Below are 17,712 nucleotides of genomic sequence, written 5' to 3'. Positions count from 1 at the left end.
TCTTATCTATTGTTCCACCAGGGGCAAACAATGCCCCTGGGATCACCTCACTCCACATTCAGTTGCGATCAGTTGAAATTCCAGCCATGGCTCCTTTTGCAGCGGGCTGGTTTTCATCTGCTGATGAACTATTTCAGGGTCACTTATGGGTTTCTGAATTCCACCTCAAACATATTTATTAACTCTGAGGTCAATAACCCAAACACTTTGCCCTTCAACCTATCTCTATGTGGCTAATTCTCATTTCAGTGGTGCCCTTAATTACTTCACAGAGTTTATATGATGGCCAAGCAGAAAAATTAATTATACCATGACTGCAAATATTTTGAGCTCCATAAAAACAAGAATGACAACCATGGTTACTGCTGAGCACTAGCTACATCCTAGGCACAGTACTATGTTCTATGCAGGCGTTATCTCTTTTAATCCCAAATAGAGGAGCTCTGTGGAGTAGGACTCTTACTATCCCTATTTTTAGAGGTGAGAGATTTTGAGAGGTTGAACAATTTGCTTAAAGTCACATGACAAGTGTTCATATTTGCCTATTTTAAATGAGGATGAACATTCCCATGAGATGTTTGGTTGACCAACAAACAAAACATCAAGGCAGAATTTCCAAATTATGAGCAACACAATGAATAACATTTTGGTGCCTCCTTACCTGCAGTATGGAAGCAAAAGATACCTTCTGTGGCTCTAATATTCTCACTAATATTGCAAGCCAGCACTGAGCCCTGAGCCTGGCTGAGTCATTCAGATACATAAGTATGAACCAATGCCAAGTTAGAATGAGCTAGCTATGTTTATTCAGCATCTACCTTCAAAAGTTCCAAAGTTTTGCAAAAATATCAGAAGTCGTATTAACCACTTTTCTTTTTTCATTGCAAATACTGTATTCCTGTTTTTAGTAGAAACCATACAGCACAGAGAATAAAGCTGGGGAGCTCATTCTTTTGGTGCAATGCTATGGTGAGTACAGTTTCACCCTCCCAAAACAACTTCCAGAACCCTGCAAATTCTGACCCATAGTGTTTCTACCTACTGCAACGGGCAGGTCACCTAATTTGTGCTTGTTTTATTTATTTTTTTCTATATAAAAGGAACACAATTATATTCTATCTCACTGGAAATCATAAAGTTAGAACTTTGCTTTCCCTTTGAAGATCAAGGCATCCAAAATAGCTGCCAATTAATAATTATCCAGCATATTGGTGAATACGTTTTCCTATCTGAAGTACTACATGATCTTGAATTACTCTTTCCATTTCTTTCTTATCTCTTAACTTAAGCATAATGTGCTAGCTGGTGCAGAATATGTTTGTTTACAAAAGAAATCCATTTAATAAAATGGACTATAACATTGGTCGGCAAACTGCGGCTCACGAGCCACATGCAGCTCGTGAGCTGCAGTTTGCCGCTCTGTTGACTAATGAGTTTGCCGACCACTGACCTAGACCAGGGGTGGGCAAACTTTTTGACTCGAGGGCCACAATGGGTTCTTAAACTGGACTGGAGGGCCGGAACAAAAGCATGGATGGAGTGTTTGTGTGAACTAATATAAATTCAAAGTAAAGGAGAGGAGGGGAGAGCAAGAAAACCCTCTGCTCTTTCCGCTCCGCGGGCCGGATAGAACATCCGAATGGGCCGGATCTGGCCCGCGGGCCGTAGTTTGCCCACGGCTGGACCTAGACTCTCGATTCCAATAATTACAGGCTGTTGTTCTTGTGATTAAGCCCCTATCCCAGTGGTCGGCAAACTCATTAATCAACAGAGCGGCAAACTGCGGCTTGCAAGCTGCATGTGGCTCACGAGCTGCAGTTTGCTGACCACTATGTTACAGAAAACCAGAGAAGAACCAAGCAATACTTAGAGAGATGGAGTTACATTTATTACGCGTGGGTCCAGAGGAAAATGTCTCTCAAATTCTGGGCCCCAACATGGAGGAATTTTCCCTATTTATATGTTTTTACCTTCTTTGTCTCCCAAATATGGAGTGTTTCTGGCCCCTTTTGCAAGTTCTTAAAGAGCCCCTATGTGCTGGGGCCTTGAGACCTCAACCAAAGGCCTGGCCTGGTGCCAGCACTGAGAATTTTGTCCGGGGAAGGTTTAATGGCCTCTCTGAAGTGGGAGTAGTCTTATTTTCCTTATTATTTAAGTAAGCAAGCACTTAGAGAAGCCAAATAGCAGGATTGAAATTTCAAACAGCAGTTTTTATATAAAATGGATGCTTCATTTCCCACTGGTTTTATATACATGAGTCAAATCATTGACTCTTGGTCATTGTCAAGGAGGGAGTTATATTTACCCCTGAGGACTATAATTTTAATTTTCTGGCTAATAAAGTTAGTGGGCCTGCTTATAAGATAAGGGCCTGGAATGAGGGCCAGGAGTAATCTTTAGAGAGTCTGAAAAGTCCTGGATCTCTATTTTTCCTGGGCTGTCTTAAGCCAGGTGTGATGAAGCCACGTTGGGATTCTGTTGACCTTGACTGCCATGGAGGTGGTCCTTTCCAGGTAGGAGTCAATCCTTAATTGGCAAATTTCTTTACCCAAACAGAGTCACTAGGGTGGAAGGGATGAACCGGATCAGAAGTTGGTACAGGCAGAGCATCTCAGATGTGCTTCTGTATTGCTTCCTGGGTAGACTGTAAAGCCTGTAAGAACTTGAATAAAGACTGGTTATGGATTTCAGCTTTTCTAGATTGGGTAGGTCAGGGTCTGGAAGAGTCACTAGAATCTGTAGAGGCCCCACTAGTTTTAGGGCAGCCTCCCTGGCAGCTTCATCTGTGGCCCAGTTCCCTCTTGCTTCTGTGGAGACCCCTTACCTTGTAAATAGCACTATGTACATGAGCCAATGAATGTAGTGAAGTTCTGATAAGACACCTGGACCAGACCCCTATGCCAGCAGAGCGGTCTGTAGCCAGTAAAAATCAACAAAAACCTATCTGGCCCTGCTTCATAATTAACTGCCGAACCGCCCCCCTTTTTCTGCATTAACCATTTACTCTGTCCTGAAACAAGGAAAATGGTCTGAGATCCTGTATATTTAGGCTTTTTACATTTAAGGATACTTTTTTCTTTCTGTAACCGTTGTTTGCCCTCATAGATTTTTACTCTAAGCCCCTAGACTCCTAGAGGATCTTAAATCCTCCTCCTTTACCACTCTTGATTTCTCCAACCACCCCCCTCACCCCGTCCCATCCCCAGTCCAGTTGCTTGTCTCCCTTTCCTATTGTGACTCAGAGGAAGACAATTCCTACAGAGGGGAGAAATAGAAACAGTGGGAGTTTCAGAGAAAACTACAGACTACTGCTGTAGTAGTCCTCCCTTTCGAAGGCTGAGGTCTAACCTGTGGAGAAAAATTACTTAGTCAGCCTGGAAAGATAGTGGATGAGGGTAAGGGTGTGTAGGGAGATTTCTTGAAAGCCTGAATGGCCTCCTGAAAAAAAAGATCTTTAATCCAGTTACAGATGCTATTAGAATCAGGATGAGAGAGGAAGGGAAAGACATATTATGTCCTCTATGAGGATCCTAATAACTGAAAACAGCAAGTCAAACAAAACACACAACCACAAAGACAACAGACCACACAAGACACACAACCAGGGTTAACGGGGTCCATAGACAGTTAATAATAACTTCAGCCTTAGTTCTGCCTCAGGTGGCTCACGTTGGACTATGATGTCACAGGCAGGGACAGGGCCTGTAAATCTGTCCGCCCTGCGGAGCTGTAAGCCCTGCCCCTGGAAGTCTCGGACCACCAAAAGAGATAAGAAAGCCATAAATAAAAGTTCTTTGTTCTTTGAAATGTCACAAATTTATACCTTTAAATTAACCCTAGGACTTTAAAATTTCAATTTAATACAGCAAATTCACAAATCAGAGCAAACTGAAACCCTTACTTATACAAAATTAGAGAAAAAATTTTATTAGCTAAGTGGGCTGATTCCCTCTCTGACGGAGAGCAAAAGACTCTGAGAAAAAGAAATCTCAGCAGCTGCTAAAGACTTTTGCATTCCGCCACAGCAGGTCTGCTCTATCTTTAAACAAATTAAACAATAGAAAGAGATAACAAATACTCTCCTGTGTATAGACAGAAGGCACAAAGTGGCTTTCGCTTCATATAGACCAGTTAATGAGCAGATAATTATGCCAAGACAGACAAACATCCGTACTCACACTCTCTCAGTAGACTAGCCCAGACTGGAGCTGAGCAGATAATTGAAACAATGCCCAACTCCCCAGACGGGCTTGGATGCACTTCCAGCACCCATGCCCCAGAACAGAATTCTCAACCAACATCTTGGTGAGAACCTACCGGAAGAGTTAAGACTGCATCCAGTCTCCCTTCTCGGTAGCAAATTGGCTAGTCCCACACAAACAAATAGCAGAGTGAACTCATAATTCCTTAATTGAATCTGAATTCATTCACCTCCAGAGTCCCACATTTATATACTAGCTAGTCCGAGTTTTTGACTTCTACCAGATATTTACCCGGAGTTTAAACAGTCCATCTGATTCCTTGTACTCCTAACCAAACGGGGTCTTGGCTAGTCCCCAAGGAAGTCCTTGACTTCTGGGGAGGTGATCAAGCTCCACTTTCCAGTCACTCAGAGTGGGCCTAACTGATGGGGCTCCTACCTTACTGATTCTGTCGACAGGTCCAGAAGTGTCCATCCACTCTCTGCAGATGCTGGCCAGGTCCTGGGCTGAGGTCTGGGAGCGCCCGGAGTCCCCTGGTTTAATTCTGCTAAATCAGCAGAGCGGCACCTCCCGGAGGCCTATCCGGCTCCCCCAGGCCCCAAATCCAGCTCCCCCAGAGGCCAAAAGGCCAAGTACAGTTGTTTTCCCAGTCAGGGAACCATTAATGTTACAGAAAACCAGAGAAGAACCAAGCAATACTTAGAGAGATGGAGTTACATTTATTACGCACGGGTCCAGAGGAAAATGTCTCTCAAATTCTGGGCCCCAACATGGAGGAATTTTCCCTATTTATATGTTTTTACCTTCTTTGTCTCCCAAATATGGGGTGTTTCCAGCCCCTTTTGCAAGTTCTTAAAGAGCCCCTATGTGCTGGGGCCTTGAGACCTCAACCAAAGGCCTGGCCTGGTGCCTGCACTGATAATTTTGTCTGGGGAAGGTTTAATGGCCTCTCTGAAGTGGGAGTATCATTTTCCTTATTATTTAAGCAAGCAAGCATTTACAGAAGCCAAATAGCAGGGTTGAAATTTCAAACAGCAGTTTTTATATAAGATGGATGCTTCAATTGGACTATAATAATGGGAGTCTTATTAAAAAGATGTATCTAGATCCACAGATACTTGTCCATGTACTAGTATGGAAATATTTTCAACAGCTGTCTGGAAATTGAAAGGGTAACATTTTCTAAAAATGCTTAACTTAAATAAGGTGGGTATTTAGGTGCAATGAAAATCAAGCTTATTTTTAATTTATAGAAAGATGGAAATTGCATACTGTAAGCATTTGTTTAAAAAGCACATTGCTCTTAGGAGATGAAGTCCTTGGGGGACAGTTTGTCATCTCTCATCATCTTCCTTATAAATTAGATCAAGGGAGTGTAATTCGCATTGTAAATTTGGCAACACACATAAACCAATTCCTTAATCTATTACTACACAGTACTCAAATGATCCAAGTAAAAATAAGCACTAGCTTTATTAATTCATCTTCATTATAATCTGAGACAATAAAGTCAGCATATCAACAGATAATTTCATTTCTTACATCATAGTAATATTTTCATGCAGATAACAGAAGTTTTTGTTTCACAATGCAACTGCTGTAAGTTAAATTGATTCAATTTAATTAACAAGCATTTATTCGGAGCCTACCTGTGCACAGCACTATACTAGGCATACAAAAGAGATAGAAGATAAGAGCCCTGCTCATTGGAAGCTTACATTCTGGATAGGAAAGATCCACACATACAAGAAACAATAAAGAACCATTACAATTCGCAGGAAAGTCAATAAATTAATAAAATCTGAATTATAAGCACAAGAATCCAAGTGAAGACTATCACAGGAGTGATACAATTGGGAATAAAGACTAGTCTGGATAATTTGACCAGAGGAAGCAAGCCTTGAATTTGGTGTGATGGAAGTAATGAGCACGTGGATTGGTAGAGGAACAGGGTGATCATTCAATGGCCAGTAAAAGATAGAAAAGAAGGAGATATTCGAAGACAGGCCAATACAAACCAGCAAGTCAATTGCAGGGAATGGCAGGCAAATTGGCTTACCTCTGGAAAAGGACATGAGCTAGGAGGTGTAATTGAAGTCACACAGGCCGGCTAAGAGCATTCAAAGTCAAGTTAAACTTTAAATAAATAATAATGCTTAAGCACATCTATAAACTGAAGCTCCACCCCCCTATAAAAGTGTTTTCCTAACCTTAACAAAAAGCAAAGCAAAACTATGCAGTATGAGAATCTAAACTCAGGGAGATATGATCATTGGAGGTCAAATGATCAGACTGTGATACCATAGTAACCATTTGTGGTATCTTTTTTTTTTTTTTTTTTTTTTTACTCATAAAAGTTGGATTGTCTAAGACCCATGTACCTCCTTAGCCCTGTGCTGATCTGGTCCTTAATTCATTTAGATATTTCTTCAAAAACAGCCATTTTATTTTATATTAAATCCAGCAGCAAATAAAAAGGCCTTGGGTGTATATTTGTGTGGGTCATGGATGGGGAGACAGTAGGGAAAAAAAAGAGAAAACAAGGTGTTGGTTTCAAACAGTGAGTTAACGAATGCTTAAAATGAGTACTTTATGAAGATATTTCTAAACTTGGAAAAAGAAGGTATAGTAGTCCTGCTCCCAGGCTAAGAACACTAAGGCAGAAGAAATGTACAAAGTGAAACAAGTATAAGGTTTCTAAATTAACCTATATTGCTGAACCACCTCCTCTTTTAAATTCAATTTGTTAGAGAAAAATATGTCAAGGAAATGGGTCAGGGGAGAAAATGGCAGTTCGGGAACAAATCCTTAATTTGGATTACGGTGGAGATCCTTCTTGTCTCAGTAGGCCTGGTGATGACTTATTGACCAGTCTGACCTTGATAATCCATCAGGGTTAAAACAGGAGCATAGCAACTCCACAATGCTTGTTCCTGGGCCTTCACATAAGTCCTTGCCTTTAAACAGCAAGGAGAAGAGTACTTCTGGGTCCCCAACATATCTGTGAAAGTTACTGGCCACCAGCAGCTGCAGCTGTTAAAAATGAATTAATTAATATTAAAAGAGAGAAGATAAGGAGGAAGCAAATAAAGATGTTGCTTTCAGTGTGCTTAAGGATTCTCAATGAGGTACCCTGAAATCCATATTTTCCAAATGTGTTGCACATTGAGTTTCTTTTTTTAAATTAATCAAAATTTTTAAAAATGTACTTTTATTGATTTCAGAGAGGAAGGGAGAGGGAAAGAGAGAGAAACATCAATGATGAGAGAGAATCATTGATGGGCTGACTCCTGCATGCCCCCTACTGAGGATTGAGCCTACATTACAACCCAGGCATGTGCCCTGACCAGGAATCGAACTGTGACCTCCTGGTTCATAAGTTGATGCTCAACCACTGAGCCATACCAGCCGGGCCAGTCTCCTTTTTTAAGGTTATTTTTAAAATCTTCATTGCTGAGAGTATTACAGTTGTCCTCCCCTATTGCTTCCCTCCACCCAGTTTCTGTCCCTCCCCAAGCCTTCACCACCCTATTGTCTATATGTCCATAGGTAATACATATATACATATAAGTTCTTTGGTTAATCTCTCCCCCCTCATACTCCTTTACCTCTGAGATTTGTCAGTCTGTTCCATGTTTCTATGCCTCTGGTTCTATTTTATTCATCAGTTTATTTTGTTCATTAGATTCCACATATAAGTGAGATCGTGTGATATTTGTCTTTTTCTGTCTGGCTTATTTCACTTAACATAAAGTCCATGCTGTCTCAAAGGGTAATAAGTTCTTCTTTTTTACAGCTGCATAGTATTCCATTGCATAAATGTACCATAGCTTTTTTATCCATTCATCTACTGAGGGACACTTGGGCTGTTTCCAGATATGAACTATTATGAATAATGCTACTATGAACATAGGGATGCATATATTTTTCTGACTGGTGTTTTAGGATTCTTAGGATATATTCCTAGAAGTGAGATCACAGGGTCAAATGGGAGTTCCACTTTTTATTTTTTGAAGAAACTCCACACTGTTTTCCACAGTGGCTGCATTATGTTTCTCTCTCTATCCCTTCCTCTCTCTCTCTAAAAAATTAATAAAAAAAACATCCTCAGGTGAGGATTTAAAAAACAAATAAATAACATAAATAAATAAAAATGGGCAAAGAACCTGAATAGACATTTTTCCAAAGATGCATACAAATGGCCAAGCGGTACATGAAAAGGTGCTCAATATCGTTTAATCATCACAGAAATGAAAATTAAAACTGCAATGAGATACCATTTAATACCTGTTAAAATGTCCATTACCAAAAAGACAAGAGATAAATACTGATGAGGGTGCCAAGAAAAGAGAACCCTTTGTGCACTGCTGGTGGGAATGTAAACTGGTGCAGTTACTGTGGAAAACAGTAGAGAGATTCCACAAGAAATTAAAAATAGGACTATCATATGATCCAGCAATCTCATTTCTGGATATATATCCAAAGAAAATGAAATCATTAATCAGTATTCCCACATTTACTGTAGTATTACTCACAATAGCCAAGGTATGCAAACTACCTAAGTGTCTATCTTGTCCCTCTATGGATAAATGAATTAAAAATGTGATATATATACACAACCTTCTGGACAAAGGCGGGCTGCAGGGAAACCTGGGTCCTGGGTGCCGGAGGGAAGCCGGTGCCAGCAGCCAGGGGAAGGAAGGCCTACTCTCGCATGAATTTCGTGCATCGGACCTCTAGTTAATTAATAAATAATAAAGAATAAACTGTTTTGTGTACTCATAATTATAAACTGACTGTGTGTGTGTGTATGTGTGTGTGTGTATGAGTGTGTGTGTGTCCCAATGTCCCAATGGAATAGTATTCAGCCTTATAAAAGAAGGCAATTCTGCCATCTGTGACAATATAGATGAAATGAGGGGACATTATGCCAAGTGACATAAGCCAGACAGAGAGAGACAAACACTACTGCATGGTATCTTTTATATGTGTAATCTAACAACAACAACAAACTTGACCTCAGAGAAACAGAGAGAAGAATGGTGGTTGTCAGCAGCATGGGGGACAGAGGAAGAGGGGAAGGGTGGTGAAAGGGTATGAACTTTTAGTTATAAGATGAATAAGGTCTGAGCCTGTGATGTACAACATAGCAACTGTATATAATAATACTGTATTGTATAATTGAAATTTTCTAAAAGAACAGAACTTAAGCATTCTCAGCAAAAGAAATAAAAAGGTAAATATGTGAGGTGCTGGATATGTTCATTCACTCGATGGTGAGAATCCTTTCATAATGTATGTGCTCATCAAATCATTATGTGTACACTTTAAATGTATTACAATTTTATTTGTGAATTATACCTCAATAAAGCTGAAAAAAATGTAACGCATTTAAGAAAAAAGTGGCTTAGTGACCAAAAAAAAAAATCTAAGAAAAACATAACTAAGGATACGGCTGCATTCAGTCCTGGCCCAGAAGCTCAGCCAACATGAAAGGAGAGCCACGTTCAAAGAACCATAGGAAAATGCAGCTCAGCCCTGACCGCTTCAAAACTTGGGGCACAATGTGGCCTGAAGCCATGTGACCACTCTCCTGTTCATCTCTGGGCACCAACGCATTTCTCTTTTGCTCCGCTTAAACCACTGTAGGAGTCAGGTAGGAGGGAAATGTTGAAAAATTGTTCACTCAACTTCTTAGGCATCACTTTTCCATGTGGAACACAAAGTAGAGTAATTTTGACAAACAGAAATATGCTTGACTCTAATATCTTAAAAATTAACAAGATTAAAAAGAAAGGAAGGTTAATGAATCAGAAAAGGCTTTGACAATCAATGGTGGTGAGCAGAGGACCCTCATGGGATACTCCCAGGGTGTCATTCTAGGTACAAAAATGGTTCAAATGGGCAGGAGAGAGTCTGCATTTGTATCTATTTGTATATGACTATACAGTGGGGGTTTTTTATTTTCAGTCATTTTGCAAGATCACTTTTCTGTCATTACTGCTGAGTTGACATCCTGAATGTTTCTTTCTCCTGCTGGGACAACAAGCAAACCCCTGGAGAAGATGCCTGAGAAAGGCTAGGAGGGCGGACAGCAGGAATGGGGGATGATTGGCTTAGTTAGGGTAATTATGCCACTCGGCGGCAAATGCCCCATTTAAAGAAAGAAAAAAGATCATACTGTTTGTAGGCACAGAAGAAAATTGCAAACATAAACACATCTCCAACCTGCTCGAGCCGCTGCCATCTTCTTGTTTCGTAGTTTGTTCTCCAGAGCTTGCTACACAATGAAAACGGAGGAAGAAAAATATGAAATTTGCTGGTGTTTTCCACTACTTCCGTAAAGGTGATAATTCTGTGAAATACATTGTAACCTACCTGTTTCATCTTCTTTTGTAGATCCAGGTTGGCTGCCTTCTGGCCCTTTGCAGTAGCATTCAGATAATAGATGGTCAAACTAAATTAAAAAAAAAAATAACATGGATGGCATTTTTTCAGTTTCTTAGTATTTCTCTTAAATTTACAGTCAGTCATAGAATGTTGGCACTAAAGTAGACTTTAAGGTATTTTCTACTCTAAACCTCTTATTTTGTAGATAAAAGACTGGGCGAGCCCTAGCCAGTTTGGCTCAGTGGATAGAGTGTCGGCCTTGGGACTGAAGGGTCATGGGTTCAATTCCAGTCAAGAGCATGTATCTTGGTATCATCAATGTTCCTCTCTCTCTGTATCTCTCCCTCCCTTATACTTTCTAAATATCAATGGAAAAATATCTTCGGGTGAGGATTAACAACAACAACAAAAAAGACTGGTTGAGGTACAGAGAGTTAAAGAAGCACACTCAGTTACACGGGGACTGGGAAGGAGTGGACCTGGGAAATTGACCCTCGAGTCTTGTTCTCCACAGCCAGGGGCTCTGTTCACTGTGCCTCACTGCCTAATGTTAGCCTCTTCTTGGAAATGTATTAACATCGGTTTAAATTATAATTGAAAGTAAGATTTTAAATGGACGTCAATGGCCTCCAAGAGAATGGACTATCTACTGAAGCTTAGGGAATGTATCGAATAAAAAGGAAACTGACTTTCTGCCTTAAATTCCTTCCTTTGGCTTTTATAACTAAAAATATAATCCTCATAGTCATAATTAATTAACATTAATTTTTTTCCATGTATTGTTTGTATTTCTCCCTCCTTCAAAAAGAAGATGCTTTATAAAGGAATATCCTTGCCTTTAAAGTGACATTTACATTTCTAGAAAGAGCAAATTCTAGCCAAACATTGCTGCAAAAATCAATATGCTCATCTTTACTTAAAGCAAAACAAATAAACAAAAAGAAAGAAAAAATGCAATTAAAAAAAAGTAACTGGCATTGCTCTTTGTTGCAAATAACTGGATACTGAACACATTTCCTCTGCTCACCAACATGCCAGATTATATCCTTTGTGGGCCATCTGGTGCTGGCAACACAATTACTGATATGGCTTAGCTGAGTTTGTTTACCTCCTATGTGAGTGGCAGGAGTTTGAATGAAATTACATACATGAAAGCATTAGGTACAGTATCTGGCATAAAGTAGGTGCTCAACAAATGTGTGTGTGCGTGTGTTATCTATAATAATAAAAGTGTAATATGCAAATAGACCGAACAGCCAAACAGTAGAATGACCGTCCTGACGCCCTTCTGGACGACATTCCGGACGACCTTCTGGATGAAGCTAGGGCTGCGAAGGTCTACTCTTGCACGAATTTCGTGCATTGGGCCTCTAGTAGTAGTATAAAGCTTTTCTTAGAATAGTGCCCAGAATAGGAGGGGAAACTCAGAGACCTCACAAGTCATTTGCAGTTCTGGATTTCTCTGTTTATTCTCCACTTTTTTCCCCATCTTGTGATGTACCTTAAATGTGTATTCTTTATAAATCATTTTCTCGTATCCAAAGGAATAAAACTTCCTGCAGAGAGCTAACCTAAACTCTACTCAGTTACCCAAAACCACCTAAGATGATTTAATATGACCCACTGGGGAAATTCAAAAATGCTTATAACATTTTCTAATTAAAGGTAATAAAAAGCCAATCCAATTGTTTGGGCCCCATAAAGTGGAACAAGAGACCTCAGGATTTGAAAAATAAAATCATCAACAAAACTGAAATTTGGCTGTTAAATGAGAACCTGAGAACTGAAATTAACCTTGCAGTCTCTCTGTTTGACCTTCTTCTATCCTGCCTGCTTTCCTCTAGACCTACTCACACTATACGAGGTGGGCGAATGGTGGCCTCCAGGGCAAATCTGATTCTTGGCCTGTGTCATAAGGCCATGAGCTAAGAATGGTTTTTATAAGAATTTATATAATATCCTCAATTTTACTTCTTGGTCCACAAAGCCTAAAATATCTACTCTGCAGCCCTTTAAGAACAAATCTGCTTACCCTGGGAATAGAGCATCCCTGACAAGTGGCTTCCAGTCCTCCTGAACATGCCCACTCATCCCAAACTCAGTGCTTGGTACTGCAAATGAGTGGGGGAAATAAGAGGTGGGAAATAGACATGGATTTGAATCCACTTATTAGCCATTAGATTTGGGGAAGATCTTCACGTGCTATCAATAATAAAGGCCAACTTCTTAAGGTTCTTGTGCAAATTAAATGAGTTAATATGTGGGTAAGCGCCTGCAGCAAAGGCTGTGTTAGCTCCTCTTCCACACCCCAAGACAGCTTATCAAAGACTTAGATGGTGGCACTGGAACACTGTTGCTCCTTTTCTTAAAAATAAATCTATCAACTAGTTAAGAATATAGTCATAAAACCTGACATTACGTTTTGTGTGTGTATGTGTTTTTAAATGAGATCTCATTTATACCATCAAAGGGCTTTGACTTTTAAAAGCTGCAGGATACATAACATGTTCTCAGAAGCTGCTCTGTTGTGAAAACATGGAGCAGGAAAACTCGCTTCAAGGCCATCTGGGGGAACATGCTGCCTCCAGCTTGTTATTTTCCAACACATCTGCACCAGAGACTTACTATCCGATCCTAAACGCCACCCCGTGACCCAGGTTCTAGTGGATAATAGTCATCTGTCCGGTAAGAATAAAGAAATATCTAAGCTAAAGTATCTTACTTTCTTAAAAATTAGAATGTGATTTTGCAGAAAAGTTTCAGATATCCAATTGAAATGAAAGAAGTTGAGCTCAATTTCACCTAATTGAAAAATATTAATCTCTAAAAATAGTAATCTGTTTTCCTGCTTAATCATCCCCGCAGGCTGGCACCTCTCCCTCAAAGAAGGTGTCTTGGTGTAAAGGGGTGAATGTTGGATTTATGGTCCAAGTCCTACGATTAGTATTTTGCTCTGGTCTCATCTGGGGAAAATCACTTCCCCCCTCTAATTTATACAATTGAAGAATATAACACCTGCCTTCGCTGCTGTGGCCCGTGACCATGACCATCACTAAGACGATGGGAACAAGGTGCCTCAGACCCAGCTCATTTACCTCACACCATTGGGAGGTGTCTCACTAAGATTTCCTAGTTTTACTTTCATTGAAACAAATCCAACCCTTGTGTCAGCTTTGTTTCTAGGGTCCCTGAGGATGGTTTCATATGTGCCCTCCTTGACTGAGAGCAGTGGCAGTTCCAAAAGTTCTACTGAGGAAGGTCTTGGGGAATAACGATAGCTCTTCCATGGCAAGCACATATTTTTACTTAGAATCTAAGTTTATCTGTGGTGGCCAAGAGTCAGAAGCCAGTGAAAGGAATATGGAAACAAAAGCCCCCTCCCAAGTTCTCCTCTAAGTATCACCTCTGACTTTGAAGGGACCGACTGGGTGAGCTTTCCAAGACCCTCTGGTCCTCTGGTTCTATAACTAGGACACACAGTTACTGATGGCTTCCTAGGTACCAGGACACGGTGATTTTTTAAGACCCCTTAAGCCCTGATCCCTGAAACATATTCCCCAGGGGAATATTAACATAGAGGCTCATCACTTCTGTGTGTTCACAGCCATCTGCCTTATGGAACAAGAAGAGGTGGGGGAAGCTCAATGTGCTAATTAGATCTAGCATTTAGCCTTTATGTTTCCCTTGCTTTTAACTATTTATTGATAATTATTTTGGTTACTTGGGAACAAATCTTATAATCCTAGGCAGGCAAAGACAGATGCAGATGGCTGTGAGTTATGTCCAGGAGAATCTGAATAGGGCTTATAAACATTAGCCTCTCACGACCATGTAAATCAGCACTGAATCTGGTTAGGCTGTAGCACAACCCTCAGAGAGAGTGAGAGAGCAGAGAAAGCTGAAACGGAAAGGGCGCCAGGAAGCACATGACAAAGGCTCTTTCTAGGACGAGAGAAAGCACTTACACCATCACCAAAATCACAGCAATGACCAGTCCAGGATTAGAAAGCTGTCTCAAGATCTTCGCCATCCAGCTTGGGAAATCATGCTCCAGTGTTTCTCCAATGACTTCGAACATCCTATTTTTGCCACTGGAGGAAAAAAAAAAAGGTAGATAAGTTTATTTAAAACATATGGGAACCACGGTTACAGAAAAAAAGAATAAGGAAAACTAGAAATCTTTTGCAAACACTGCCTAAATACTCTTTAAGGTTAGGAATCTGATGTTTCACTGTAACTCATGGATAAGATGTGATAAATTTTATCCTAACATAAACACATAATCAAAGCCTGTAGGAAATTCACCACAGAATCAGGAGACAAATTTTAAGAGCTGTATGTCTAAGATTTTGATTGAAATATGTTTTATAAATAGCTTATCAGTCTACCCCTCAGCCAGCCCTCCTTGTAGAAGAACACTCTCTTTGGGCTGAATAAATAGTGTGCTCAGTTTTTTAATTTGCTGTGGAGATGAGCATAAGGAATAGCTTAATGGAATCAAATCCAAAAATAACCCAATACATCTTTTCCATGCAATAGCTTCTATCTCATTTTCCACCAAACCTCCTTCATGAGAGCTATTAATAGGTAACCACACTGAGTGATGAGTCCTTTCTCTCTCAGTATTTCTTCTGGGCAGGTCTTAAAAAAGTACCAACTCAGTTCCATTGCCAAGCACATAAAATGGGAAGAGAAGGAAAAATGAGCTTTAAAAGCAAAGGTCCTAAATGGGCTCGTTCTCAACCCATTAAAATGAGACCAAAACACTATAAACTAGAAAAATGAGAACAGATGTCTGTCTTAACTTAGTACATAATATTAAAATTATAAAGTAATGTCCATCCTGCTAACTTATTTTTTGTTATGTGTATTGATTTTACTATGAAAAGATGTAATTTTCAGAAAAGATCCTAGGTGTTTTTATCACCAAGTTTTATGTATCATCAGAATAATGGTTGGTGTAACACAATATAATATCTTAGTTTCACTATTTTTTTTATCTTTAAACATTCTCAATTACTAAATGAACATGACCCACAAGGTGCAGATCAATTTCTTTCTCCTGATCTAATAATATTTTCCAATAGCCTGAGAATGACTCCAATTATCTTCGCAGGTGTGGCTGGACTACTGAGGTATAAATTTTGCTTCACAAATTATAGAGCTCCACACTAATTAGAAAAGCCTAAGGTACATAAAGGAGAATGAAGTTTATAGACAAGTTAAGATGATAGCAATTTATTCGCTAAAGTTTATTATCTTCAAATACCTGTATCCCAGTCATAGGGAATACAGCCACTGTGAAAAGGTAAATGAGGAGAGAAGATAAGACAATCTACTCTCCCTTCTCCAGCTTGTCTGGCTGGAATGTGGTTAGAATGGGAATCGGGGATTGGAATTATACAAAATATTCCCTACCTACAAAGGTCTTCTTTGCATCCTAGTGCAGTGGTCGGCAAACTCATTAGTCAACAGAGCCAAATATCAACAGTACGATTGAAAATTCTTTCGAGAGCCAAATTTTTTAAACTTAAACTTCTTCTAACGCCACTTCTTCAAAATAGACTTGCCCAGGCCGTGGTATTTTATGGAAGAGCCACACTCAAGGGGCCAAAGAGCCACATGTGGCTCGCGAGCCGCAGTTTGCCGACCACAGTCCTAGTGTGTCCCAAGTGCAAAGTTACTGGCAACTCTGGGGATTCTCGGATAACTTTTCCAGGTCAGGTCTCTTACCAAGAATACTAGTAGAGATCTCTTAATTTTATACCAACTATAGAAGCATATATAAATTCTTGGCAATATCTTTTTCTGACAGGTAAGCCAACATGTGTCACTTCACAATATTCCCAGAAATCCTTTCCAGTCTGCTGTGACCATAAAGTCAAGTGAAATGCTACTGCACTTAGCCTATAGTTTTCCCATGAGCATAGCTCCATCTGCCCTACATTGGTACAGAACACACCTGTCTTTCCAGCCAGACTGAAAGCTCCGCAGGATGAAAATCTATGCCCAAGTTAACCCCACTTCTGGCTTCGTGTTTAGTGCACAATTCATTAATTCAAGCTAATGGCTAACACTCTACTGTGTTCTGGACTCAGAAAGTTGAAAACATTCCCCACCTCTGGGAGTCAGCTACAATATTAAGAAAAATAGGTACATAGAATAGTAGGATTGCAAATGAGTGATGTAATAGTAGGGTCACAATACAGTATAAACCTAAACATATTGTATGATCTCAGTTATTTTTTAAAATCTGCATTAAAAGAAAACCAGAACACAAAATACCAAACTGTTGAAAGTTGGTATGTCAGGACTTTGTGGGTTTGGGGTAGTTTTGTGGTGTTTTTGGTTTTTTTTTTAATGTGAAAATGTTTCTATAATTTCCAGGTTTTTTAGTACAAACACATATCCCCTTTGCAGTAAGATGAAAATATATCTATAATAATAAGAGCATAATATGCTAATTAGACTGGACAGCCAAACAACCTTCTGGACGTCATTCTGGACGTCCTTGCGGATGAAGCCGCAGTGGCTGGGGCCAAGACAGAAGTGGTTAGAGGCAATCAGGCAGGCAGGCGAGCAGTTAGGGGCAATCAGGCAAGCAGGCAGAGTAGTTAGGGGCGATCAGGCAGGTAGGCAGAGGCAGTTAGGGGCAATCAGGCAGGCAGAGTGGTTAGGGGCAATTAGGCAGGCAGGCGAGTGGTTAGGGGTGATGAGGCAGGCAGGCAGGCAAGCGGTTAGGAGCCAGCAGTCCCGGATTGCAAGAGGGATGTCCGAATGCCAGTTTTGGCCCAATCACACAGGGATCCCTGTGGGATTGGTCCTAACCCAGCAGTCAGACATCCCCTGAGGGGTCCCGGATTGCAGGAGGGTGCAAGCCAGGCTGAGGGATCCCCCTCCCCTGCCCCATGCACGAATTTTGTGCTCCAGGCCTCTAGTAAATACATAATTACCATGATGTTAGCAGGGAGGAATATGAGAACTTAGAGAAGTCGAAAATTTTCAAGATTATTAATGAGAGGGCTGGGGGAGAAATATCAAGTGTCAGGAAATATGGGAGCATTTACAAGATTCTTCTTCATCTGAATACCAAAGAAATAGTTTTTAAATTATTGAACTG

The 17,712-nt window shown here is 40.2% G+C and overlaps 1 protein-coding gene across 2 annotated transcripts in view; it reads right to left on the bottom strand.

The window, feature by feature from the left end:
• Positions 1 to 6,548: 6,548 nt before the first annotated feature.
• Positions 6,549 to 17,712, bottom strand: part of TMC1 (transmembrane channel like 1) — a 241,810-nt gene continuing 230,646 nt past the window's right edge. Inside the window, exons 17-20 of one of the 2 annotated variants that reach the window (XM_080668801.1) lie at positions 14,558 to 14,683; positions 10,581 to 10,659; positions 10,431 to 10,482; positions 6,549 to 7,235 (exon numbers count right to left, since the gene is read on the bottom strand). In XM_080668801.1, the coding sequence (XP_080524927.1) occupies positions 7,213 to 7,235; positions 10,431 to 10,482; positions 10,581 to 10,659; positions 14,558 to 14,683 (280 nt within the window). In that variant the 3' untranslated portion in view covers positions 6,549 to 7,212. The remainder of the gene's footprint in view (positions 7,236 to 10,430; positions 10,483 to 10,580; positions 10,660 to 14,557; positions 14,684 to 17,712) is intronic. The other variant, XM_080668800.1, reaches the window with a different exon arrangement.

The sequence above is a fragment of the Plecotus auritus genome, assembly GCF_963455305.1.
Source record: "Plecotus auritus genome assembly, chromosome: 5".
Classification (NCBI taxonomy): domain Eukaryota; kingdom Metazoa; phylum Chordata; class Mammalia; order Chiroptera; family Vespertilionidae; genus Plecotus; species Plecotus auritus.
Note: the sequence above shows the minus strand (reverse complement) of the source record. Positions and strands in the feature narration are given on the sequence as shown.